At 43.5% G+C, this 27,769-nt stretch overlaps 2 protein-coding genes across 2 annotated transcripts in view; both read left to right on the forward strand.

The window, feature by feature from the left end:
- Positions 1-14,894, forward strand: part of LOC121583498 (collagen alpha-1(I) chain-like) — a 79,653-nt gene extending 64,759 nt beyond the window's left edge. The window contains exons 27-42 of the mRNA XM_045213249.1: positions 140-184; positions 692-745; positions 9,025-9,069; positions 11,136-11,189; positions 11,304-11,357; positions 11,455-11,508; positions 11,668-11,721; positions 11,879-11,932; positions 12,066-12,110; positions 12,288-12,332; positions 12,515-12,622; positions 13,942-13,995; positions 14,230-14,283; positions 14,369-14,422; positions 14,528-14,635; positions 14,819-14,894. Of these exons, the coding sequence (XP_045069184.1) occupies positions 140-184; positions 692-745; positions 9,025-9,069; positions 11,136-11,189; positions 11,304-11,357; positions 11,455-11,508; positions 11,668-11,721; positions 11,879-11,932; positions 12,066-12,110; positions 12,288-12,332; positions 12,515-12,622; positions 13,942-13,995; positions 14,230-14,283; positions 14,369-14,422; positions 14,528-14,635; positions 14,819-14,887 (951 nt within the window). The 3' untranslated portion in view covers positions 14,888-14,894. The remainder of the gene's footprint in view (positions 1-139; positions 185-691; positions 746-9,024; positions 9,070-11,135; positions 11,190-11,303; positions 11,358-11,454; positions 11,509-11,667; positions 11,722-11,878; positions 11,933-12,065; positions 12,111-12,287; positions 12,333-12,514; positions 12,623-13,941; positions 13,996-14,229; positions 14,284-14,368; positions 14,423-14,527; positions 14,636-14,818) is intronic.
- A 1,119-nt stretch (positions 14,895-16,013) lies between these two features.
- On the forward strand, positions 16,014-27,511 carry LOC121583497 (collagen alpha-1(II) chain-like). The gene is made up of 25 exons (XM_041899642.2): positions 16,014-16,031; positions 17,462-17,569; positions 17,733-17,786; positions 18,168-18,221; positions 18,337-18,390; positions 18,507-18,560; positions 18,670-18,777; positions 18,970-19,023; positions 19,231-19,284; positions 19,545-19,598; positions 19,756-19,809; positions 20,092-20,145; positions 20,264-20,317; positions 20,546-20,599; positions 20,691-20,744; positions 21,080-21,133; positions 21,338-21,391; positions 22,166-22,183; positions 22,470-22,523; positions 22,801-22,863; positions 23,022-23,187; positions 25,588-25,697; positions 26,080-26,160; positions 26,424-26,606; positions 26,899-27,511. Exons 1-25 carry the CDS (start codon positions 16,014-16,016, stop codon positions 27,049-27,051), a joined length of 1,818 nt encoding a protein of 605 aa, XP_041755576.2. The 3' UTR covers positions 27,052-27,511.
- Positions 27,512-27,769: the final 258 nt, after the last annotated feature.

The following is a 27,769-nucleotide window of genomic DNA, read 5'->3' on the forward strand; positions in this document are numbered from 1 at the left end:
AATGTCCATGTTATCCAGAATTTCTGGGATTTGGAAATGTACATGAATTTTTCAACCTTAGTATTTAGTAAAGCGTGATTTTAGTCCTGCTCTTCATATTTGAATGGTATCCTGATTGGCACTGCCTTCTTCTACCCAGGGTCGCATCGGACAGAGAGGGCATGATGGCCAGCCTGGTTCACCGGTAAGCACAGACCATGCACAGACAAACACTAGTGGAGCAATCTACTTGATCAATTTGCATTGCAAAACACATCAATATTCTTGACAAATCAGATATACAGTATACACCTCAATGGGCAACATCTGTGATTGGCAGAACAGCAGATCTGTGCTGTGTGTGAGTGTGTGTATGTGTGTGTGTGTGTGTGTGTGTGTGTGTGTGTGTGTGTGTGCAGCTTAGTGGTAAAACACCAGATACTAACACTTCTGCTTGGTGATAAAGAATATCCAAGGCTGTATGGGCTTATCTAATAGAGCTGACTAAAAGCTAGTGTGAATTACGTTGGTGAATACTGTAGGCTGCTGAATATTACGTAATCACAGTACACTTATTATGAGTGTGTGTGTGTGTGTGTGTGTGTGTGTGTGTGTGTGTGTGTGTGTGTGTGTGTGTGTGTGTGTGTGTGTGTGTGTGTGTGTGTGTGTGTGTGTGTGTGTGTGTGTGTGTGTTTGCACTTGTCTCCAACAGGGTTTGCCAGGCCCACCTGGGACAGAGGGACCAGAAGGAAAGCCTGGTACACAGGTTCCCATTCTATATCATATTTCAATACCATGATCACACCCCTGAAGACATTGAGCTTGTATACAGTGCCTTGCAAAAGTATTCACACCCATTGGATTTATTCACATTTTATTGTGTTACAAAGTCTGATTAAAATGGATTTCATTGTATTTTTTTGTCAACAAAAACATGTAATAATTGTACAGTGAGGGAAAAAAGTAGTTGATCCCCTGCTGATTTTGTACGTTTGCCCACTGACAAAGACATATATAATTTTAATGGTAGATTTATTTGAACAGTGAGAGACAGAATAACAACAAAAAAATCCAGAAAAACGCATGTCAAAAATGTTATAAATTGATTTGCATTTTAATGAGGGAAATAAGTATTTGACCCCTCTGCAAAACATGACTTAGTACTTGGTGGCAAAACCCTTGTTGGCAATCACAGAGTTCAGACGTTTCTTGTAGTTGGCCACCAGGTTTGCACACCATCTCAGGAGGGATTTTGTCCCACTCCTCTTTGCAGATCTTCTCCAAGTCATTAAGGTTTCGAGGCTGACGTTTGGCAACTCGAACCTTCAGCTCCCTCCACAGATTTTCTATGGGATTAAGGTCTGGAGACTGGCTAGGCCACTCCAGGACCTTAATGTGCTTCTTCTTGAGCCACTATTTTGTTGCCTTGGCCGTGTGTTTTGGGTCATTGTCATGCTGGAATACCCATCCACAACCCATTTTCAATTCCCTGGCTGAGGGAAGGAGGTTCTCACCCAAGATTTGACAGTACATGGCCCCGTCCATCGTCCCTTTGATGCGGTGAAGTTGTCCTGTCCCCTTAGCAGAAAAACACACCCAAAGCATAATGTTTCCACTTCCATGTTTGACGGTGGGGATGGTGTTCTTGTGGTCATAGGCAGCATTCCTCCTCCTCCAAACACGGCGAGTTGAGTTGATGCCAAAGAGCTTGATTTTGGTCTCATCTGACCACAACACTTTCACCCAGTTCTCCTCTGAATCATTCAGATGTTCATTGGCAAACTTCAGACGGGCCTGTATATGTGCTTTCTTGAGCAGGGGGACCTTGCAGGCGCTGCAGGATTTCACTCCTTCAGGGCATAGTGTGTTACCAATTGTTTTCTTAGTGAATATGGTCCCAGCTGCCTTCAGATCATTGACAAGATCCTCCTGTGTAGTTCTGGGCTGATTCCTCACCGTTCTCATGATCATTGCAACTCCACGAGGTGAGATCTTGCATGGAGCCCCAGGCCGAGGGAGATTGACAGTTCTTTTGTGTTTCTTCCGTTTGCGAATAATCGCACCAACTGTTGTCACCTTCTCACCAAGCTGCTTGGCGATGGTCTTGTAGACAATTCCAGCCTTGTGTAGGTCTACAATCTTGTCCCTGACATCCTTGGAGAGCTCTTTGGTCTTGGCCATGGTGGAGAGTTTGGAATCTGATTGATTGATTGCGTCTGTGGACAGGTGTCTTTTATACAGTTAACAAACTGAGATTAGGAGCACTCCCTTTAAGAGTGCTCCTAATCTCAGCTCGTTACCTGTATAAAAGACACTTGGGAGCTAGAAATCTTTCTGATTGAGAGGGGGTCAAATACTTATTTCCCTCATTCAAATGCAAATCAATTTATAACATTTTTGACATGCGTTTTTCTGGATTTTGTCTCTCACTGTTCAAATAAACCTATCATTAAAATTATAGACTGATCATTTCTTTGTCAGTGGGCAAATGTACAAAATCAGCAGGGGATCAAATACTTTTTTCCCTCACTGTATATAAATAAAATAAATAAAATATAGTCAGCTCCCTGAGTCATTCAGCTCCCTGAGCAGCCACCACCATGCTTGAATATAAGGAGGCAGTTACTCAGTGATGTGTTGGATTTGCCCCAAACATAAGACTTTGCATTTAGGCCAAAAAGTGTATTCCTTTGCTGTGTTTTTTTTGCAGTGTTACTTTAGTGACTTATTGCATACAAGATGCATGTTTTGTGTATTTGTATTCTTTTTTTCACTCTGTCATTTAAGTCATTTGTGGAGTCAGTCCCTACACCCAAACGAGGGCATTGCGTTCATCCACCTCTGGCCTGCTGGCTCCCCTACCTCTGCGGAAGCACAGTTCCCGCTCAGCCCAGTCAAAACTGTTCCCTGCTCTGGCACCCCAATGGTGGAACAAGCTCCCTCACGACGCCAGGACAGCGGAGTCACTCACCACCTTCCGGAGACATTTGAAACCCCACCTCTTTAAGGAATACCTGGGATTGGATAAAGTAATCCTTCTACCCCACCCCACCCCTCCAAAAAAAACAAAAAAATGAGTCACTACAATGTTGTTGATCAATCGTCAGTTTTCTCCCATCACAGCCATTGAACTCTGTAACTCTGTGAATCACCAATGGCCTCATGGTATTTGTATTTTATTACGGATCCCCATTAGCTGCTGCAAAGTCAGCAGCTACTCTTCCTGGGGTCCAAACAAGATTAAGGCAATCATTATTATTATTATTATTTTATTTTTTTACATACAAAATAAAACAGTACATCACACAACACATTATTACACACTACCACAACATATCTTCAAAGTTCTATAATACAGCAATATAACAATATTAAAATGTACGTGTGTGTAGAGTGCATGTGTTAGGATGTGTGTGGTATGTGTGTGCCTGTGTGTGTGTCACTTCACAGTCTGCGTTGTTCCATAAGGTGTAGTTTTATCTGATTTTATTATCTGATTTTACTGCTTGCATGAGTTACTTGATGTGGAATAGAGTTCCATGTAGTCATGGCTCTATGTAGTACTGTGTGTTTCCCATAGTCTGTTCTGGACTTGGGAACTGTGAAGAGATCCCTGGTGGCTTGTCTTGTTGGGTATGCATGGATGTCTGAGCTGTGTGCTAGTTGTTTAAACAGACACCTCAGTGCTTTCAAGATGTCAATGTGATGATGCAGTCAATCTCTCCTCTACTTTGAGCCAGTAGAGATTGACATGCATGTTATTGATGTTAGCTCTCCGTGTACATTTAAGGGCCAGCCGTGCTGCTCTGTTCTGGGCCAACTGTAAGTAGCCTATGTCACTCTTTGTGGCACTTGACCGTATGACTGGGCAGTAATCCAGGTGCGACAAAACTAGGGCCTGTCGGACTTGTTTTGTTAATAGTGATGTCAAGAAAGCAGAGCATCATTTTATTATGGATAGACCTCTCCCCATCTTAGCTACCGTTGCATCAATTTGTTTTGACCATGACAGTTTATAATCAAGGGTTACACCAAGCAGTGTAGTATACAGACTCAACATACTAGAGTCCCATAAGTCAGGGCGTGACAGTGCCCTTCCCTATAAGCGTGCTGAAAGTTGTTGTTAATTTGTTTACTGTGAAATAGCATTGTATCTGGTCAAATATTTTTTTTCTCCAAAAGTTTACAAAGGGTTGGTAACAGGCTGATTGGTTGGCTGTTTGAGCCAGTAAAGGGTACTTTGCTATTATTGGGTAGCGGAATGACTTTTGCTTCCCTCCAGGCCTTAGGGCACACACTTTCTTGTAGGCTTAGATTAAAGAGATGGCAAATAGGAGTGGCAATAATATTATAGTCCACTATCATCCTCAATAATTTTCCTTCTAAAGTTGTCAGACCCAGGTGGCTTGTCACTTTACGGAATTCAAAATTACAATGCTTGTCTTTCATAATTTAGTCAGTTATGCATGGTTGTGTAGGTTCACAATTTGTTGTTGGCATGTCACGTTAAGTTGGCTGATCTTGCCAATGAAGAAATCATTAAAGTAGTTGGCAATATCTGTGGGTTGATGAATGAGCCAACTAAATGAGCCATCTACAAATGGCGCCGGAGGAGATGGCTGCCGTTTTACAGGCTCCTAACCAATTGTGCTATTGTGTGTGTTTTATTGCGTTATTTGTAACTTATTTTGTACATAATGTTTCTGCCACCGTCTCTTATGACCGAAAAGAGCTTCTGGATATCAGAAGAGCGATTACTCACCGCGTACTGGATGAATATTTTTTCTTTAACGAGTCGGACGCAAAGGATTTACTTCAGACACCCGACAAGGCCCAAATCCCCATCATTTGCAGGAGAAAGAGATGGAGATATCAGGGACGTAGGTCGGGGTGCCTTGATCCGACGGCGAGTGGGTAATCTGCCTCTACCATCAGTCCTATTAGCCAACGTAAAATCTTTGGATAACAAAATAGATGAGCTACGATCACGAATATCCTACCAACGGGACATTAAAAACTGTAATATCTTATGTTTCACCGAGTCGTGGCTGAATGACGACATGGACAACATACAGCTGGCGGGGTTAGAGGTAGAGTATCTCATGATAAGCTGTAGACCACACTATTTACCAAGAGAGTTTTCATCTATATTTTTTGTAGCTGTCTATTTACCACCACAAACCGATGCTGGCACTAAGACCACATTCAATGAGCTGTATAAGGCCATAAGCAAACAGGAAAACACTCAACCAGAGGCGGCGCTCCTAGTGGCCGGGGACTTTAATGCAGGGAAACTTAAATCTGTTTTACCTCATTTCTACCAGCATGTTAAATGTGCAACCAGAGGGGAAAAAAACTCTAGACCACCTTTACTCCACACACAGAGACGCGTACAAAGCTCTCCCTCGCCCTCCATTTGGCAAATCTGACCATAATTCTGTCCTCCTGATTCCTGCTTACAAGCAAAAACTAAAGCAGGAAGCACCAGTGACTCGGTCAATAAATAAGTGGTCAGATGACGCAAATGCGAAGCTACAGGACTGTTTTGCTAGCACAGACTGGAATATGTTCCGGGATTCTTCCGATGGCATTGAGGAGTACACCACATCAGTCACTGGCTTCATCAATAAGTGCATCGATGACGTTGTCCCCACAGTGACTGTACGTACATACCCCAACCAGAAGCCATGGATTACAGGCAACATCCGCACTGAGCTAAAGGGTAGAGCTGCCGCTTTCAAGGAGCGGGACTCTAACACGGACGATTATAAGAAATCCTGCTATGCCCTCCAACGAACCATCAAACAGGCAAAGTGTCAATACAGGACTAAGATTGAATCGTACTACACCGGCTCCAACGCTCGTCAGATGTGGCAGGGCTTGCAAACTATTACAGACTACAAAGGGAAGCATAGCGGCGAGCTGCCCAGTGACACAAGCCTACCAGACATGCTAAATTACGTCTATGCTTGCTCCGAGGCAAGCAACACTGAAGCATGCATTAGAGCATCAGCTGTTCCAGACGACTGTGTGATTACGCTGTCCATTGCCGATGTGAGTAAGACCTTTAAACAGGTCAACATTCACAAGGCCGCAGGGCCAGATGGATTACCAGGACGTGTACTCCGAGCATGCGCTGACTAACTGGCAAGTGTCTTCACTGACATTTTCAACCTGTCCCTGACTGAGTCTGTAATACCAACATGTTTCAAGCAGGCCACCATAGTCCCTGTGCCCAAGAACACTAAGGTAACCGGCCTAAATGACTACAGACCCGTAGCACTCAAAGTTCTACAGCTTCACCATCGAGAGCATCCTGACTGGTTGCATCACTGCCTGGTATGGCAACTGCTCGGCCTCCGACCGCATGGCACTACAGAGGGTAGTGCGTACGGCCCAGTACATCAGTGGGGCCAAGCTTTCTGCCATCCAGGACCTCTATACCAGGTGTTTCAGAGGAAGGCCCTAAAAATTGTCAAAGACTCCAGCCACCCTAGTCATATACTTTTCTCTCTGCTACCGCACGGCAAGCGGTACCGGAGCGCCAAGTGTAGGTCCAAAAGGCTTCTTAACAGCTTCTACACCAAAGCCATAATACTCCTGAACAGCTAATCAAATGGCTACCCGGAATATTTGCATTGTACCACCCCTCCCATCCCCTCTTTTACGCTGCTGCTACTCTCTGTTTATTATCTATGCATAGTCACTTTAACTCTACCTACATTTACATATTACCTCAATTACCTCGACTAGCCTGTGCCCCCGCACATTGACTCTGTACCGGTACCCCCTGTATATAGCCTCGCTACTGTTATTTTACTGCTGCTCTTTAATTATTTGTTTTTTATTAAAACATTTGACGAAACACTTATTTTTCTTAAAACTGTATTGTTGGTCAAGGGCTTGTAAGTAAGCATTTCACTGTAAGGTCTACACCTGTTGTATTCGACGCATGTGACAAATAACATATGATTTGATTTGATTTGAATTCAATGAACGATGGAGCTGAGTTCGCCTTTTTCCCCAACATTTCATTTAAGGTGCTCCAAATCTTTTTACTATGATCCTTTATATAATTTACCTTAACAGTTTTTTCTTATTTTTGTTTAGTTTAGTCACAAGATTTCTCAATTTACATTACGTTTGCCAATTGGCTGTGCAGCCAGACTTACAGTATTTGCCAATCCTTTTGTATCATCCCTCACAACCATAAAATGTTTCAATTCCTCATCAATCCACTGGGATTTAACCATTTTTACAGTAATTTTCTTAATGGGTGCATGCTTATTAGTAGCTGGAATAAGCAATTTCATAAATGCGTCAAGTGCAGCATTTGGTTGCTCCTCATCACACCATAAACCAACAAATATTCTTTAACATAGGAAACACTACAAAACCTTGTGTATGAGATCTTATACACTATATAAGGCCCAGCCTTTGGAACTTTGATTTTCCTAGATATGGCTACTATATTATGATCACTACATCCGATGGATGTGGATACTGCTTTAGAGCAGATTTCTGCAGCATTAGTAAAGATGTGATCAATACATGTGGATGATTTCATTCCTGTGCGGTTTATAAATACCCTGGTAGGTTGACTGATAACCTGAACCAGGTTGCAGGCACTGATTACAGTTTGAAGCTTTTTCTTAAGTGGACAGCTTGATGAAAGCCAGTCAATATTTAGGTCACCCAGAAAATATACCTCTCTGTTGATATCACATACATTATCAAGCATTTCACTGATACTGACTTTTGGCACTTGATGGTCTATAGCAACTTCCCACAAGAAGGAATGAAAACTCATTCCTGTCCTGCGGCTCAGTTCAGAAGGACGACTGTATCTTTGACGTGTCTGGGTGGTTTAATACATAATCCACATCATAATTATTAACTTGACCATGTTTAAAAATATATTCAATGTCTGATTTGTTATTGTTAACCGTCTACCAACCACTGCCCTTCTTTATGAGGCTTTCAAAAAGCTCCCTGGTCTTTGTAGTTGAATCTGTGCTTGAAATTCAATACTTGACTGAGGAACCTTACAGATGTTGTATGTATGGGGGACAGAGGAAGTCAACCCCTATTATTTCACACAGAGTGAGTCCATGTAACTTATGTGATTTGTTAAGCCAAATTTTACTCCTGAACTAATTTAGGCTTGCCTGAACAAAGGGGCTGAATACTTATGCAACAACTATATTTTAGTTATCACATTTTTATTAATAAAAAAAAAAGACAAATCAATTTTTATCCGACTTCGTATCACAATAAAATGTGAAGAAATCCAAAGTGTCTGAATACTTTTGCAAGGCACTGTATATACACAGAGCAATGTCACAAAATAGATCTCCAAAGAACAGTATATTTTCTGTTTTTGTTCCCTGTCTGCACTGCATACATATGTAGGATCTTAATTGTATCACCCTGTTGCAGGAAAACTTTCCTGCAATGCAGGACATTTAAAACTTGTAGTGTTTTTGAGGTTTAAAAAGGCTTCTGAAGTTTGTAATTTCCACTTTGAAATTTCAGACTTGATTTTCCCTTACAAAAAATGTAGCACCGCATTCCTTAACAGCCTCACCAATGTGTCAGAGGAAACACTGTTCAACTGGTGACAGCCTGCAGGCACCCGGCCCACCACAAGGAGTCATTAGGGCGCAATGAGCCAAGTAAAGCCCCCCAGGCCAAACCCTCCCCTAACCCGGACGACACTGGACCAATTGTGCGCCGTCCTATGGGACTCCCGGCCACAGCCGGTTGTGTCACAGCCTGGGAATGAACCCGGGTCTGTAATTACACCTCTAGCACTGCAATGCAGTGCCTTAGACCGCTGTGCCACTCGGGAGGCCATATCATTACATTCTAAAGTTAATATGACAAGATGAATGCATTTCTGTCCATGTTTAATATGTGTAGTTATGTAGTTACTGTAGTTGTTAATGGTTAGCCCTGTGTGTCTTCTTCACATTAGTGCTTGTGTATACAATATGACCTATGTTGGTGTGTATTGAGTTGACACTCGTTTCTCATGTGTTGCAGGGTCTCTCTGGTTCAGTGGGAATAACTGGCGATAAAGGCCTAAAGGTACAGTAAGTACAAGCAGATACTGTAACAGTATGCATAGTCTTATCATAGAGACACATACACAATACATGTGGTTCACTTAAAGGTCACTATGAAACTACTGAACAAAAATATAAATGCAACATGCAACAATTTCAACGATTTTACTGAGTTACAGTTACAGTTCAATTGAAATGAATGAATTAGGCCCGAATTTATGGATTTCACATGACTGGGCAGGTGGTGCAGCCATGGGTGGGCCTGGGAGGGCATAGGCCCATCCACTGGGGAGCTAGGCCCAGCCAATGAGAAAAGGTTTTTCACCCACAAAAGGGCTTTTTTACAGACAGAAATACTCCTCAGTTTCATCAAATGTCCGTGTGGCTGGTCTCAGACGGTCCCGCAGATGGAGGTCCTGGGCTGGTGGTTACATGTGGTCTGCGGTTGTGAGGCCGGTTGGACGTACTGCCAAATTCTCTAAAATGATGTTGGAGGTGGCTTATGGTAGACAAATGAACATTCAATTCTCTGGCAACAGCTCTGGTGGACATTCCTGCAGTCAGCATGCCAATTGCACGCTCCCTCAAAACTTGAGACATCTGTGGCATTGTGTTGTGTGACAAAAATGCACATTTTAGAGTGGCCTTTTATTGTCCCCAGCACAAGGTGCACCTGTGTAATGATCATGCTGTTTAATCAGCTTCTTGATATGCCACACCTGTCAGGTGGATGGATTATCTTGGCAAAGGAGAAATGCTCACTAACAGGGATGTAAACAAATTTCTGCTCACAATTTGAGAGAAATAAGCTTTCTGTGCATATGGAACATTTCTGGGATATTTTATTTCAGCTCATGTTGCGTTTATATTTTTGTTCAGTATAAGGAACTCTAAGAACTTCTTATAGTTACTCAGTCTCATAGTGACCTTTATGTTTAAATTCATTGGTTGGCGAATTATATCATTCTCCAAGCTCAGCTATTTTTGGCCGAGGTAGCAAGGTAGCAAATATAAACACCTTATCACATTTTATAGGACACCCCTGGATTATATGTTGGGTTTTATATGATTTCATGACCAGGCAATCACAACAAACGCAGACTAGGCCAAAAATGTTAATAGGGCAGAAAGTACCTGCTACCGAGCTAGTTAACAATATCAGGTGTTTCTCTATGCTTGTAAACGAGAGCAGTAAAAGGTTTAGGAGTGTGAGGGGGTAGGTCAGTGATATTGCATCATCACTACACACACAGGCACACACACACTCATATAAACGTATGAGTGTGTGGGATGTGGATAATATGATATGAGGAGGGGGTCTGTGACCTGGCCAGTGTATTGTATTACAACCTCTGCTATATAATCTAGACTCATACCCTGGCAGAGAGAACAGTGAGGGGGGACAGGGAGACAGGAGTAGGAAGCAGAGGAAGAAGGATGGCTAAGATACATATTTGTGGCATCTGGGCAATATGACCAATAATGACCAATTTGAAAAAGTTATGTGCCATCTACATATCCGTTAATACCTGTAAATAGCTGAAGGTTCTTCATTGATTTAATGTCCCTTGCAGGAACATGGGTACAGTTTTATTCCATTGTTGATGTTTACATCATTCAATTGGGTTTTGTTAACCTCTGTACATAACCAGAGACACAATTACTCAATAGCCCCACATATATAATCATAATTACAAAGTCATTAATTGGTAGATTAAACAACTGTTAGCCAAAAAAGTATAAACTCAATTAAACACTGAATCGACTCACAGCGTTGTGCATACATCTTCATTTGATAGTATGTAATCAATTCTGATTTGTTTTATATTAGCATTTTAATGGTTCTCATTGACTGGACCCTTCTCTTCTTTCTTCCCCTCTATCATTCTCTCATCCTCTACTCTTCCTCTCTCTATCATTCTCTCATCCTCTACTCTTCCTCTCTCTATCATTCTCTCATCCTCTACTCTTCCTCTCTCTATCATTCTCTCATCCTCTACTCTTCCTCTCTCTATCATTCTCTCATCCTCTACTCTTACTCTCTCTATCATTCTCTCATCCTCTACTCTTACTCTCTCTATCATCCAGGGATTCCAGGGCATTGCTGGAGAGCCAGGTCTAGATGGCCGTTCAGGCCCTCTGGTGAGTCTAGCATGAGTAGACAGCACTATTGCAACCAATACTGATTTAGTGTTGGGTACTTCGGCCATCATCACACACAGAGTGCAGTGTGACTGACTACTGTATCACTGGCAGGGCCCACCTGGACGGACAGGACCAACAGGTATCCCTGGGCCACCGGGAGAGAGGGTGAGTGACACATTTAACATGGATGTGAGTGATGTGATTCTCAAATAGGACAGCTTTGAACCGTGTGTGTGTGTGTGTCGCTGTCTCTCTGCATCAGGGCTTCACCGGGAAGGAAGGTGTGGAGGGACCCCAGGGGCCAGTAGGCATGTATGTAAGTGATGCTTCTGTAGGGCCTACAGGGCAAGGGGTTTGACCAACACACTGACAATGTCTCTGTTTGGTCTTTTTGACTCATGACACTCTGCCATGCCATCCTGTGTGTGCAACTTTGCTTTTTTATATTACCAGTCCTGTGTTTCTCGTCCCCCAGGGTTTTCCGGGAAGCGTGGGAATGCGTGGCACAAATGGTCACATCGGAGATAGGGTAAGGACACGGCATATGAGTTATGTAATCAGTGGACATTATTCCAAACGGCCATCCCAGACCTGTGGGCCTCAATTTATACCAACAGCATCACAAGTTTCTATGTGTATTTCCTTTCAAATGTGTTGGTGTGGTGGACTGTGTGTTGATGTCCCAGGGGGAGAATGGTGTGAGAGGCCTGCCTGGTCTTACTGGGAAGCCTGGATCTCCAGTAAGTAACTGTGCTGTCATTAAAAAGTCCACATACAGTATGTGACAAGTCCTTGTAGACAACTTCATTGAGTGTGGCCTTAGTTTGAATGATGGGTGTATTGAGCCTGTACTGACTGGGCTATATTTTATAGGGTTTATCAGGACCTCCTGGGGAGAGAGGCCCTCCAGGACCTCAGGTGAGATCAACTGGAATCATATACCAGAACTACATTTCCTAAATAACTCCTCTGAAAAATCAATCTAAACATACCAGAACTACATTTCCTAAATATCTCCTTAGAAAAATCAATCTGCAATGTGGCTGTATTTTGTAGTCCATGCTTTTCAATGATGTCTCTGGGTTTTCTTCTCAGGGTCGGCTAGGGGATCTGGGACACACAGGGCTAGAGGGCCCACAGGTGAGTTACAGCAGAGCAGGCCTTTTCACTACTCCCTCAGCAGCCAAATGTTCTTACAGATCCATGCTCTATACACTGTCAATATATAGTTAGTCTTGCTTGGCTAGAGCAATGATGTAGACACAATACACAATGGGAACAAGACTAATAGATTAAGCTACTCACCTGTCTGTGTGTTCCAGGGCCCCACGGGTCTGCAGGGCTCAGATGGAGCCACAGGGAAGCCAGGACCCAGGGGAAGCAGGGGGCCTCCGGGGCCACAAGGCCCTGATGGACCAGCAGGAATTCCAGTGGGTACTACTTTCCAGACGCTGCTCTCTTGTCCTCTAAACAAAATCTGAGGACTGTAATCTCTGTACACACTAAAAAGTGTGTAATGGTTCTATATAGTGCAAATCAGGGTTATTTGGCTTGTCACCATAGCGGATCCCTTTTTGATGGTATGTAGAACCCTTTTTTGGTTCTATAAAAAAAGATGCTCATAAAGTTTTAAATGGAAACCTTTATGGTGCTATAAAGAACCCTTTCCTAAGGTTATACACAGAACCATTCAAAAAAGGTTATATAAAGAATCAAAAAGGGTTGTGACCATAGCGGAACCCTTTCTGGTGCTTTAAATAACCTTTTTTGAATGGTTCTTTGTAGAACCTTTATGGAGAATGGTTCTATAAAGAACCTTTCTCAATCTCAATGGTTCTACAAATAACTTTTTAAACATCCATACAGGTTTTTTTTTCTGGTTAGCCATATTATATTGTTAAAATTCCATAGGTGTCTGGAACGGCTGGGGGTCCCTGAGGAGAGAATTGAGAACCACTGATTTAGTCAACAGTTCTCAATTGACACAAGGCCTTACGTGAGTCTTTCACAAGACACTGTTACTGGCCATACTCATATTTAACATGTAATGACATAACACAACAGATCAACTGGAATTACACTCTCACTCACGGTTTCACAAAAAGATCTGTGAGCAAATCGGGCCCCAAAATATTCTAATGAACCGCCGCCCCTACATTTTAATTATCACTCAAAGATGAAAGAACCCTTTTCTGAATGGCAAATAACCATTGAAGGGCTCAAAGGGTTCATTGAGTCATTATGGTTCCACATAAAACCATCTCCCTTACCAAATAACCCTTAAAGAACCCTCTTTTCTAAGTGTGTAGAACCTGTATAAAACCTCCTAAACTCCTAGAATATGGGACATTGAGTCTCTGATGCCTGTTGGATGCATTTTATGTCAGGGTTCAGTGGGTGAAATCAATCAATTTATAAGTAATTTATTACATGGCTTACGATTCGTAGCCCATTGGATGCTTAGTTGGCATGGTTTGGGATGCCAAGCACAGCCCTTTAGCTTGGACATTTATATTCGTCATTGTCTCAGTTGTAAACATGTATATATTCTTATTTATTTTGTATTATTATTGTTTCATTCACACCTGCACTGTTGGAGCTCGGAGCTTAAGAATTTCACTATACAGTGCAACTACATCTGCGACCCTGTGCATGTGACTAAATAAAAATGGAATCTAAAAATCTAATCTGTGTTCCATTGTGATGCTGTGTTGTCCACCATTTTAAACCCTATGTGGTCCATCCTCAGGGAATGACAGGTGCTGGTGGACTAATTGGACCAGCAGGGGAAAGAGGAGAAATGGTAAGTACAGCAAGTGTAACTCAATTATGACAATGATATGTCTAGGGTTGCAAAATTCTGGTAACTTCCCCAAAATGTTCCAGGTTTTCAAGAATCCTGGTTAATCCTGGTTCCTGCTTATTCCCTACTGATTTGGGAAAGTTAGCGCAATTCTGCACCCCTAAATACAGTATGTATAGTCTTGCAATTTGTGATGTTCTGTGTGTTAAACCACACTTTTTTGGAACATCACAGGGTATGCTGGGACCTTCTGGTGATCTTGGTCCTCCTGGATTGGATGGCGAACAGGTTGGTAGGACACACTCCGAACAGAAACTCTATGGTCTTAGGCAGGTGAGTTTTCTGACAGTTCTCTTCCATTTCCTGTTTCCAGGGCACTCCTGGCCAATCAGGGATGGAGGGGCCAACAGGAACGAAAGGGGAAAAGGTTGGTGATAGTGACACAATGATGCCTAAACAAACACCTGGAGATATATTTCACCATCTGTCACTTCTCACTACTTCTTCTTCTTTAACTTTACATGTATTTCAGGGGGACCTAGGGCCTTGTGGGAAGCTTGGTCCTCCAGGGCAGCCTGGAGATCGAGGCCTACAAGGGCTCAAAGGGTTGCAAGGCTCTCCTGGACCAATGGGAAAAGAGGTGAGCACCGTCACCTGCCTATGGCATTGGACATCTACTGTACCTACCTGAACCATCACCTGTAGATTCTCACATGTGCACCTAGTACACATCCCTTTACCCAGGCATCATACACACAATCAGACCATACACATACAGTATACTCAGCAGTGTAACTCAAGAGATGTCTCCTTTGGTTCTCAGGGTGATGTTGGACCTCTTGGCGATGCTGGTGGTCCAGGTTCCAAAGGGGAGAAGGTTAACAAACACTGACTTTTTGGCACCCAATGATTCACATATTTAAGCCATCAATATGAATGTGCTGTATGTACAGTATATTGCATATCTATTCATTGATTAACATTTGTGCGTTTGACACAAATTATTGACAGGGCCATATAAGTGTTGGTAGTGGTTACAAACAGGTTGAAATCTGGTTCAAATAACATTATTAAACACAGGTTGAAATCTGGTTGCAATAATGACATTACATCTAAACTAGATGCCCTCAATCTCACACAAATTATCAAGGAACCTACCAGGTACAACCCTAAATCCGTTAACATGGGCACCCTCATAGATATCATCCTGACTAATTTACCCTCTAAATACACCTCCGCTGTCTTCAACCAGGATCTCAGCGATCACTGCCTCATTGCCTGCGTCCGTAATGGGTCCGCGGTCAAACGACCACCCCTCATCACTGTCAAACGCTCCCTAAAGCACTTCAGCGAGCAGGCCTTTCTAATTGACCTGGCCCGGGTATCCTGGATGGATATTGACCTCATTCCGTCAGTAGAGGATGCCTGGTTGTTCTTTAAAAGTGCTTTCCTCTCCATCTTAAATAAGCATGCCCCATTCACAAAATGCAGAACTAAGAACAGATATAGCCCCTGGTTCACCCCAGACTTGACTCCCCTTGACCAGCACAAAAACATCCTGTGGCGTACTGCATTAGCATCGAACAGCCCCCGCGATATGCAACTTTTCAGGGAAGTCAGGAACCAATATACACAATCAGTTAGGAAAGCAAGGGCTAACTTTTTCAAACAGAAATGTGCATCCTGTAGCACTAACTCCAAAAAGTTTTGGGACAATGTAAAGTCCATGGAGAATAAGAGCACCTCCTCCCAGCTGCCCACTGCACTGAGGCTAGGAAACACTGTCACTACCGATAAATCTACGATAATCGAAAATTTCAACAAGTGTTTTGCTACGGCTGGCCATGCTTTCCACCTGGCTACCCCTACCCTGGCCACCAGCTCTACACCCTCCGCTGCAACTTGCCCATGCCCCCCCTGCTTCTCCTTCACCCAAATTCAGATAGCTGATGTTCTGAAAGAGCTGCAAAATCAGGGTTCAATTCTCGGGCCGACTCTATTCTCTGTGTATATCAATGATGTCGCTCTTGCTGCTGGTAACTCTCAGGTCCACCTCTACGCAGACGACACCATTTTGTATACATCTGGCCCTTCATTGGACACTGTGACAAACCTCCAAACGAGCTTCAATGCCATACAACACTCCTTCCGTGGCCTCCAACTGCTCTTAAACGCTAGTAAAACTAAATGCATGCTCTTGAATCGAACGCTGCTTGCACCCGCCTGCCCGACTAGAATCACTACTCTCGGCGGGTCTGACTTAGAATATGTGGACAACTACAAATACCTAGGTGTCTGGTTAGACCGTAAACTCTCCTTCCAGACTCACATTAAGCATCTACAATCCAAAGTTAAATCTAGAATCGGCTTCCTATTTTGCAACAAAGCCTCCTTCACTCATGCTGCTAAACATGCCCTCGTAAAACGGACTATCCTACCGATCCTTGACTTTGGCGATGTCATTTACAAAATAGCTTCCAACACTCTACTCAGCAAATTGGATGTAGTCTATCACAGTGCCATCCGTTTTGTCACCAAAGCCCCATATACTACCCACCATTGTGACCTGTACGCTCTCGTTGGCTGGCCCTCACTACATATTCGTCGCCAAACCCACTGGCTCCAGGTCATCTATAAATCACTTCTAGGGAAATCCCCGCCTTATCTTAGCTCATTGGTCACCATAGCAACACCCACCCGTAGTATGCGTTCCAGCAGGTATACTGTATCTCACTGGTCATCCCCAAAGCCAACACCTCCTTTGGTCGCCATTCCTTCCAGTTCTCTGCTGCAAAAAATATCTGAAGCTGGAGACACTTATCTCCCTCACTATCTTTAAGCATCAGTTGTCAGAGCAGCTTACCGATCACTGCACCTGTACACTGCCCATCTGTAATTAGCCCACCCAACTACCTCATCCCCATATTGTTATTTACATTGTTATTTATTTTGCTCATTTGCACCCCAGTATCTCTATTTGCACATCATCTTCTGCACATCTATCACTCCAGTGTTAATACTAAATTATAATTGTAATTATTTTGCACTATGGCCTATTTATTGCCTTACCTCCATAACTTACTACATTTGCACACACTGTATATAGATTTTCTATTGTGTTATTGACTGTACGTTTTGTTTATTCCATATGTAACTCTGTGTTGTTGTTGTTTTTACCGCACTGTTTTGCTTTATCTTGGCCAGGCCGCAGTTGTAAATGAGAACATGTTCTCAACTGGCTTACCTGGTTAAATAAAGGTGAAATAAAAATAAAATAAATGAAGTCATTATAAACAGGTTAAAATCTTGTTGACATAATGACATTACAAACAGGTTGAAATCTGGCTGAAATAGCATCATTACAAACAGGTCGATTTGTGGTTGAAATAACCTCATTACAGACATTTTAAAATCTGGTTGAAATTACGTCATGGTGATGTCTGACTGACATGGTTGTTATTTGCAGGGTGATGTGGGTCCTCTGGGGCCCACAGGGCGGGAGGGTCCATGGGGGGCCCTGGGGGAAAATGGGGAGAAGGGACCAAAAGGAGAGAAGGGCCACATCAGACTTATGGTGAGTGCCCAGATGCCAATACATAATGAGCTGCACATTCTAGCTTGTGTTTTGAAACCATGAAACGGAATCAACTGAAGTGATTTTCAATATGATTTTTGAGACGTGGCTTTGGGTGATCAATTTGATGACTGGTACATCACCTCTGTGCTGTATCCACCAGGGTCAGCCAGGATTCATGGGAGAAATAGGACCTGCAGGCTTGTCAGGGCTACAGGTGAGTCATAAAGTGACATGTTTTTCTCTGACAAGTATTGACCAGCATCATATACTGTGTATGTCACTCAAAGTCAAAATAAATGTGTTGACATTAACTCGCATTGATCAATATCCACTTTTGCACATATATTTCCCAATAGGTTAGACTTCTCTGCTCTGTTAGGCTCTTTCTCAATTCATTTTCCTCACCCACTTTTCTTGCTTCTTTCTCAAAACCCATTGGAGAAGAAGGCCTGAAGTGAGGGACCTTGAATCTTCTCCTCCAGTATGGTTGAGGAGGAAGAAAGGAGATAGGATGCAAGGAATTGGGGAAAGCAAGTTTGAGATGAGTGTTGTCAGGGTGTACAGTGATCCATTGGTCCTTTCTGCTTCTTCTCAGGGTATCATGGGCCCTAGGGGGCCTCCAGGGCCAGATGGATTTCTAGGAGAGAAGGTAATAACTTGATTCCCTGGCCTGCACACCAAATGGAGGAGGAATTCAGGATAGGGAAATTATAAACGCTTCTATCGATAATTCCCATCTGTTTTCTCTGTCTCTTTCTCCCCAGGGGGAGTCTGGGCCTACTGGAGCCATCGGACCTCAAGGCAAACAAGGACCTCCGGTAAGAGTCGCTTCATAACCTAATTACTATAGTACTGATACTGTGTGCATGGTGAATGGTATTATCCATTTGTCCTTTTGGTCTGATTTCATGTTGTCTTGTTGTTGTATTCTCAGGGGGTGGCTGGAGTTCAAGGGGTCAGAGGTGACACAGGGAAGCCAGGACCACAGGTCAGTGTCTCACTGTCTCTCAGACCACGAGTCTAGTCAAGTCAGCCATGTTCCCAGTGATTCTCCTACGAATAACATCATCCATGTGCTGGTGTGGTATCTATTGCAGGGTCCAGTAGGGAAGGTTGGGCCTGAGGGAGACTTGGGCCATAAAGGTGAGCCAGGACTAGACGGGGAGAAAGGGGAGGCAGGGGGACCAGGCGAGCCAGGAGAACAGGTGAGCCCATTCAGTGTTGCAGTCAGTTTGGCCCTTAGGCCCCTAAAGCAAGTCCAATGTTCAGGGGAATTAGACAGTACCCCATTTAACCCCAATTTCATGTCTGGTTTTATTATGAATATCATTTTCATAATATATTGTACCATGAAATAGTCTACAATATATGTTTTTATTTTGTAATTGTCTCTCTAGGGGCTTGACGGTCTGCCAGGCATCAGAGGGCCCCCAGCGCTTCTTGGTTTGGAGGTAAAGAACAGCAACATCTTAGCCTGGTCCCAGATCTGTTGGTGTACTTGCCAACTCCATTTCTCATTATCATGTCAAACATGTCCGGCACTCAGGCTAGCAAAATCTTTCCTCATAGACATATCTACCATTAACTACATATTATATTATCCTCTTTGCTTCGGCTTCATTCTTCCTTGTTTGTTGTTGTCTCCTCTCCCACTACAGGGGCCACAGGGTGAGGTAGGAGCCCAGGGTCCAGAAGGTCCCCTAGGAGCGTTGGTGAGTACACAGACACAGGGGTGGGGCACAGGGATTCCACAGATGATGTAAGTAGTGCATTATGCTCTTATAGAAACTGGTTTCAGTCTGGGTTTATTATTTAGCTGATATTGATGACCTCAAGCAGTGTCAAATGGACATATTGTGATGTTGAAAAACTAGCAGCACTACCGGAAGGTCACTGATATTTTCTACCCGATTATCTTGCTCTGACATCTGGGAAGTTTCTTTAAGTCATTCTATTGTGTTGAATGTTGCAGGGTGTCAGGGGAATCCCAGGACCTGAGGGAAAACAGGGACTGAAAGGAGAGAAGGTGAGATCAGGATCCTCTGTTTCTCTATGATTCTCTTCTTTGTGCTGTGAAACCCAGTCTCAGGTCCTATATTCTCCTCACCTCTCTGGGGACACTTGTGCATACAGAGAGGCTAGATTAGGTCCCCCTGTTTGTTGATGCTGTGTTTCCTCTACAGGGAGATGATGGCAGAGATGGATCACCTGGAAAGACAGGTCACATCGGAAGGAGTGTAAGAGCTCCCTCCTTCAATCCATTCAATTTCACAGTGTAAATAAAACGGGTGTATTCTAGAAGAAGAAAAAAAAGTATTTATGTTCATGAATGAAAGATGAGGGATGCATCCCAAATGGCACCCTGTTCCCTATATACATGACACCCTATTCCCTTTATAGTGCATTACTTTTGAGTGCACTATAAAGGGAATAGGGTGTCATTTAGGACATGACCGAGATGTGTCTGTGTTTTACCCTGTGTGTATTGCCTCGTTCACCAACATTATAAACATCCACAGGGGAAAAGAGGCAAGGCTGGAATCAGGGGCACAAGAGGAGAGAGAGGACCAAAGGTCAGAGGTTGGGTGATGTGAAGGGTCACACACACACACACACACACACAATCTCTTAACCATGCTATATACTATACTATTTCATGGTGTGCACCAATGTTTCCTGTCATTCCTACAGGGAGAGAGGGGAAATGTGGGATTGATTGGTGTTCCAGGATGGGCGGGGTCTATAGTAAGTCTAACAGATTTATACTCTCATCAATTAGGACTGTCGTCATCCACTCTCTATTTCACCATTTCATAATTCAATCCCAGCCAGGGATAGTCTCTTATGTACTTCTCCTTTGTCAGAAGTATTATTTGATTAGAGAAAAGGATGTTGAAAGCAATGCATTGTTACATGATGCTTTAGATCAGCTGATGATTGATATACAACTGATGGATGTCTTTTCTCTCTCAGGGAATCCCAGGCTTGCGAGGAGACAGGGGGGATCAGGGTGAAAAGGGGAACGAGGTATGAATAGATCAGGCTGAATTATTGATACTAGTGAATTTAGAGAGAAGTGAACTGTGAAGACTTAACCCTCTATGTTCTCTCCCCACAGGGAGAAAAGGGGAACATAGGGCCGCTCGGTCCGCCAGGGGGTGATGGCCTAAAGGTACATTCTGACTTGTGTGAAAAACTGGCATTCATAAAATGTCTCTAGATCAGCACTCCTACTCTGAGACACTACAAACGAGCCCTGGTGTCAGTTTTAACACCATAGAAAAACAACATACTGACAGTTTTGGCAACATTCCAGAAATATGACGTTGCCTAAAATACTCTGCTGTAAGTAGTAGATGGGCTGTGACAGACGTATGTTTTACAGGGTAGTCAGGGTCCTGTTGGGGTGCCAGGACAGACAGACTGACTAACTGTATATTTTACAGGGTAGTCTGGGTCCTGTTGGGGTGCCAGGACAGACAGACTGACTAACTGTATATTTTACAGGGTAGTCTGGGTCCTGTTGGGGTACCAGGACAGGCGGGTCCAAAGGGAGATCAGGTAAAACAACACTATCTCAACACACCGTTCCTCTCAAAACATCTATAGCAAGAACTCTCTATGATAACACCATATCCACTAGTGACAATTGCCAAAAGCCATGATGAGGCTCATCAATCTAAAGTGTTCTATCAGAGTTTTGGTTTCTTTGTCTTTCTGAAAAGATTGATTGATCACTTTTCATTATCTATTATTTCCCACCAGGGGAATATTGGACCATCCGGGCCAAGAGGAACACCTGGGATGCCAGGACTACCTGTAAGTCCCCTTTCTGGATCATCTCAGAAATATATTCTCAAGTCCTTTTAAATCTTCACACATTTTACATTTACATTTTAGTCATTTAGCAGACGCTCTTATCCAGAGCGACTTACAGGAGCAATTAGGGTTAAGTGCCTTTCTCAAGGGTACATCAACAGATTTTTCACCTAGTTGGCTCGGGTACTGGCACAACGCTACCTGCCGCCCAAATGGCACCCTATTCCTTATGTAGTTCACTACTTTGGTCAAAAGTAGTGCACTATATACAGTATGGAATAGGGTGCCATTTGGGGCACAGCCAAAGTGAAATCATAGTTATTGCGAGGACAAACGAGCACTAGACCACAAAGTCCATCTTTCAGCCACGTAGCTTAACAACCCCCCTGTCTATTAACCATCAAGACGAATACTCTATGATTGCTTCATCGAGATGTTATTATGATGATAAGGATCATGTCTCAAATTCCTTTTGAATTGCAGACTGTCTTAAGTAAGACTCTGTGATCACAAGTCCATTTCCTTATTATCACCAGACTGTCCTGCCATTCTGCCATTCTCTCCGGGTTTAGCTGTAGATTATTACTCTTTTCAACTCGTGGCCATTGAAGACGCCATTGCCTCGGCTCTTAAAAGCAGTGAAGCTGTAGCTAATGTGATCTTAATGCAGTGAGTAAGAGGGCATTGAAAGGTTGAAACAGCTGTTAGTGCAGAGCTGTGTGCTTCAGAACTGATATTCAAACTCATCTCCTTTTATTCTCTCTTCCTCTGTAGGGTTTGTTTGGAGAGAAGGTATGATATAACATTTTATTTTTTTTGTCTTTTCAAATCATACACACATTATCTTCTTTCAAAACCAAACCCCATTTAGAGTTGTGTGTTAGCTTTGTCTCACAGTGTCTAGATTGAAAGCAAACATTCACAACCACATCATGTCATCACACTGGAACATACAGAGGAAAGTAAAAGGATAGTGCTTCAGTGTGCATTTCCTTATCAAATTACATTTGAATATGCCATTGCAAGTATGGAATGGTATAAATCCACTCTCATCGCACTATGTTCTGTTTTTCCATAGGGTTTGAAAGGTTTTGAGGGATTTCCTGGGCAACCTGGGACGAGAGGCCTGCCAGTAAGTGACACTGATTTCATATGCATCGGTCCATTGACCTCAGAGACTCAATACCATTGCATCCATTACACAGCACTTGAGGTTGCAAAATTCCGGTTACTTTCTCAAAATTCCCAAGTTTTCCAGAAATCCTGGTTGGAAGATTCCCCGATTTCCTGCATATTACCACCTGATTGTAGGAATATTCCAAGCAGGATATCTGGAAAACCTGGGAATTTTGGGAAAGTTACTAGAATTTTCCAACCCTAGTTCCACTCTTCTGTTGCATTTGTTTCAGGGGGCACCTGGACTCCCAGGACTTCCAGGTCCCTCAGTGAACATGACCCTTACTCAACTCAAGGCAAGTCATTTATGATCAGCGAGTAGGTCTGTGTCCCAAATGGTACCCTATTCCCTACCAAGTGCACTACTTTTGGGATGAAGATTTAATAGGCCATTAGATGAACTGTTGGAAGGAATAACTCCATAATGATCATATTATTCTCATCACCATTGTAGGACCTTAAGTACCTGTCAGATAAGCCCAACTACCCTCTGATCCAGACCCTGCTGGACTCTCTGCACCAGGACCTGAGGCTGCTGGTGGACCCCCCTGATGGCAGCAAGGAGCACCCTGCCACCACCTGCATGGAGCTGTGGCTCTGCCACCCCGACTACGCCAGCGGTCAGAAACCCTCTGTCTATACCAGTACTGTATATCTATAACCCAAAGCCCTTTGTGCTACAATAAAGGCTCATAAGAATGGCCACAGCATCCTAATCTCAGGACTCCCAAGTTTTCAATGCAAATTAGAAGCTCCGTTATCAAATAGCCCATATTGTGAAGTAAATAAAGACAATGTTATCTATTGTATGGCTAGTTCTCAGAGAAAGATATCTTAGCTCTTAACACTAGATATATATAATGGCGTCAGAGGGGATGGCTGCCGTTTTACGGGCTACTAACCAATTGTGCTATTTAGTGTTTTTTTTCGCATTGTTTGTAACTTATTCTGTACTTAATGTTGCTGCTACCGTCTCTTATGACCGAAAACAGCTTCTGGATATCAGAACAGCGAATACTCTCCTCCAACTGGACAAAGATTTTTTCTTTAATGAGTCTGACGCGAAGGATAAACTGTTTCTCCCGGACCAGTATATCCTTTGTGTTATAAGAAATCCCGCTATGCCCTCAGACTAACCATCAAACAGGCAAAGCAACAATACAGGACTAAGATTGAATCCTACTACACTGGCTCTGACGCTCGTCGGATGTGGCAAGTGTCTTCACTGACATTTTCAACCGCTCCCTGACCGAGTGTTTAATACCTACATGTTTCAAGCAGACCACCATAGTCCCTGTGTCCAAGAAAGCGAAGGTAACCAACCTAAATGACTACTGCCCCGTAGCACTCACGTCGGTAGCCATTAAGTGCTTTGAAAGGCTGGTCATGGCTCACATCAACACCATCATCCCGGAAACCCTAGACCCACTCCAATTCGCATACCGCCCCAACAGATCCACAGATGACACAATCTCAATCGCACTCCACACTGCCCTTTCCCACCTGGACAAAAGGAACACCTATGTGAGAATGCTGTTCATTGACCACAGCTCAGCATTCAACACCATAGTGCCCAAAAAGCTCATCACTAAGCTAAGGACCCTGGGACTAAACACCTCCCTCTGCAACTGGATCCTGGACTTCCTGACGGGCCACCCCCAGGTGGGAAGGGTAAGCAACAACACATCTGCCACGCTGATCTTCAACATGGGGGCCCCTCAGGGGTGCGTGCTCAGTCCCCTCCTGTACTCCCTGTTCACCCACCACTGTGTGGCCAAGCACGCATCCAACACCATCATTAAGTTTGCTGACGACACAACAGGGGTAGGCCTGATCACTGACAACGATGATACAGCCTATAGGGAGGAGGTCAGAGACCTGGAAGTGTGGTCCCAGGACAACAACCTCTCCCTCAACGTGAGCAAGACAATGGAGCTGATCGTGGACTACAGGAAAAGGAGGGCCGAACACTCCCCCATTAAAATCGACGGGGCTGTAGTGGAGCGGGTAGAGAGTTTCAAGTTCCTTGGTGTCCACATCACCAACAAACGTATCCTGGTCCAAACACACCAAGACAGTCGTGAAGAGGGCACGACAATGCCTTTTCCCCTCAGGAGAATGAAAAGATTTGGCTTGGGTCCCCAGATCCTCAAAAAGTTCTACAGCTGCACCATCGAGAGCATCCTGACCGGTTGCATCACCGCCTGGTATGGGAACTGCTCGGCATCCGACCATAAGGCGCTACAGAGGGTAGTGCGTACGGCCTAGTACATCACTGGGGCCAAGCTTCCTGCCATCCAGGACCTATGTACTAGGCGGTGTCAGAGGAAGGCCCAGAAAATTGTCAAAGACTCCAGTCACCCAGGTCATAGACTGTTCTCTCTGCTACCGCACGGCAAGCGGTACCGGAGTGCCAAGTCTAGGTCCAAAAGGCTCCTTAACAGCTTCTACCCCCAAGCCATAAGACTGCTGAACAATTAATCAAAGCCACCCAGACTATTTGCATTGACACCCCCCCCCCTTGTTTTTACACTGCTGTTACTCTCTGTTTATTATCTATGCATAGTCACTTTACCCCTACCTACTTTACCCCTATCTACATGTACAAATTACCTTGACTAACCTGTACCCCCACACATTGACTCGGTACCGGTACCCCCTGTATATAGCCTCGTTATTGTTATTTTATTGTGTTACTTTTTATTAGATTTTTTACTTTAGTTTATTTAGTAAATTTTTTCTTAACTCTATTTTCTTAAAACTGCATTGTTGGTTAAGGGCTTGTATGTAAGCATTTCACAGTAAGGTCTACACGTGTTGTATTCGGCGCATGTGACAAATAACATTTGAATTGATTTTATTTCATTTAGAACCGCTGGGCCTTTCAGCCAATAAGTACCCGCTAGAGAATATGTCCCTGCAAGTCAAATCATATGAAAACTAGTGAATATACAGGAATGTTTCAGGTCAGGATGAGGGTACACTAACTCTGAGGTTATGGTTGCTGTCTGTCTGTACAGGGATGTATTACATTGACCCCAACCAGGGCAGCCCCAACGATGCTCTCCTGGCCTACTGCAACTTCTCTGGCACAGCCGCACAGACCTGCCTTCACCCCCGAGACGCCCAGGTAGACAACAACATCATCAGTACCCCACACGCCTCACCTCTCACCCTCACACCTCTCTATCTATCCCTCAGTGGGGATGCTCCTGCAATACCAAATGCAGCAGGTGGCTACAGAATAATGAGATGCTGTCTGGACTAGCGGAGAACAAATCCATTTATAACAGGAATCCAATAGATTTTTTTGCCTTTGAGCTAAATGCTATTATCAAGGACTGTGAACAGACACATTTGTAAGTGATTTGCCTCCAGATATCAGTGTTAACTTTTTAGAATTCATGACATCAAGCATTGTGTGTCTGACAATTGAAACCTAATGTCCACAATCAAATTCATACTTAATACCCATACTCATAATACATAATCATAATGGTTTCTACCTGTAGATGACCATGAAGGCGTGGCTAAAGGATTCCGAGACAAATAGCTCGTTCCAATGGCTCAGCAAGCTGGAACAAGGATTCCAGGTTGACAGTTTTCTCTTTCATTCTATCATTCTCTATAACTCTCTCATTCTCCTCTTTGATGCGCCCTCTTCCTCAGCCTGTCATGCTCTCTCTCCAGTGTCAACTATTCTCTGAACATCCCAATTCATAGTTAGGTCAATTCAATTGAAAATGCATAAATGGGCTGTTTTCCATTTGTACTGGTGTGTCTTAGACTGTCATAGCAGAGGTATAAAGCATAATTGTTCACAAACAACCCCCCCGTCTCCCCTGTCCACTGGCAGTTCTATTACCCAGGGGCCAATGTGGTTCAGATGCGTTTCCTGAGGTTGCAGAGTTGGAAAGCCGTGCAAAGGATCATCTACTCCTGCCACCCGGGACACAGGCTGGGCCACACAGACAGAGAGGTCAAGTTCCTGGCAGACACAAGGAGGCAGAGTTACTTGGGAGCACTTAAAGACTGCATGGTACATTGATTTTGATGCAATAGACAAAAATGTAATTAAATATTTCACCCATTGGTAAAAGTAACTGTATCATCAAAGAGATACAATATCTATATATCAAGCATGAAAGACATCTGTTTGCAGGATTGCTGATGCTTATCCCAAGCCAACTGTGTTGATGATTCAATCGTGTTACTGATTCATCTGTGTTACTGATTCAACTGTATTAGTGATTCAAATGTGTTACTGATTCAACTGTTTCTGATTCACTGTGTTAATGCTTCGCTGTGTTTCTATGTTTGTGTTGTGGCAGCCTGGAGAAGAGGTGGACTCGCTGGAGCCGCGGGAGTCTGTGTTTGAGTTTGAGGACCTCAACCTGCTTCCTGTGAGAGATGTGGCTGTCTTCGGGGGTGGAAACGTCACACATGAGTTTGGCTTCACCATCGGGCCCGTCTGTTTCAGCTAGAGAGGGAGAGAGGGGGCCCTTATGCTCCTTTTCCACTCGCTTGGACTCACAGAGCCAGGATAAGAGCCTGTGTTCAGGACCCCAAGACAACTAGAGAACAAGAGGACAAAGGGAATCGCTCCACCATTTTGTGAGGGCATCACTCCTCTTTCCATCTGATATTTTTGGTGGAGAACATCGATTAATTCTCTTGTCGACTGGCTCCACATAAATGACTCTTTGAGAGGGCATCAATTTCCACAGGCTCAAATACTTCCTGACAATTGTATTTTTGTTTACAGAGACGTTTATCGTGTAATGAATAATTTATATAATGTTGTTTTGATTTCTATATATAATGGTTCTTTTGAATCTTTTTCAAAAAACATTTTAGCAGCAGTTTATTAAATTTTACATTTTAGTCATTTAGCAGACGCTCTTATCCAGAGCGACTTACAGTTAGTTAGTGCATAAATTTTTTCATACTGGTCCCCCGTGGGAATCGAACCCACAACCCTGGCGTTGCAAGCGCCATGCTCTACCAACTGAGCTACATGGGACTATGATGTTGTAAAGCCTTCCATTATAGCCAACAACCTATTTAGAATACAGATGAAGGATCTTAATTTGATCACTTTTTTGTTGATGAGAATTTTCCTGCACAGCAGGAAATGGGAAACTTTTAGTGTATTCGAGGTTAAAAAAGGCTTCTAAAGTTTGTAATTTCCATTTGAAAATC

This window comes from Coregonus clupeaformis, unplaced genomic scaffold (genome assembly GCF_020615455.1).
Source record: "Coregonus clupeaformis isolate EN_2021a unplaced genomic scaffold, ASM2061545v1 scaf0094, whole genome shotgun sequence".
NCBI classification, from domain to species: domain Eukaryota; kingdom Metazoa; phylum Chordata; class Actinopteri; order Salmoniformes; family Salmonidae; genus Coregonus; species Coregonus clupeaformis.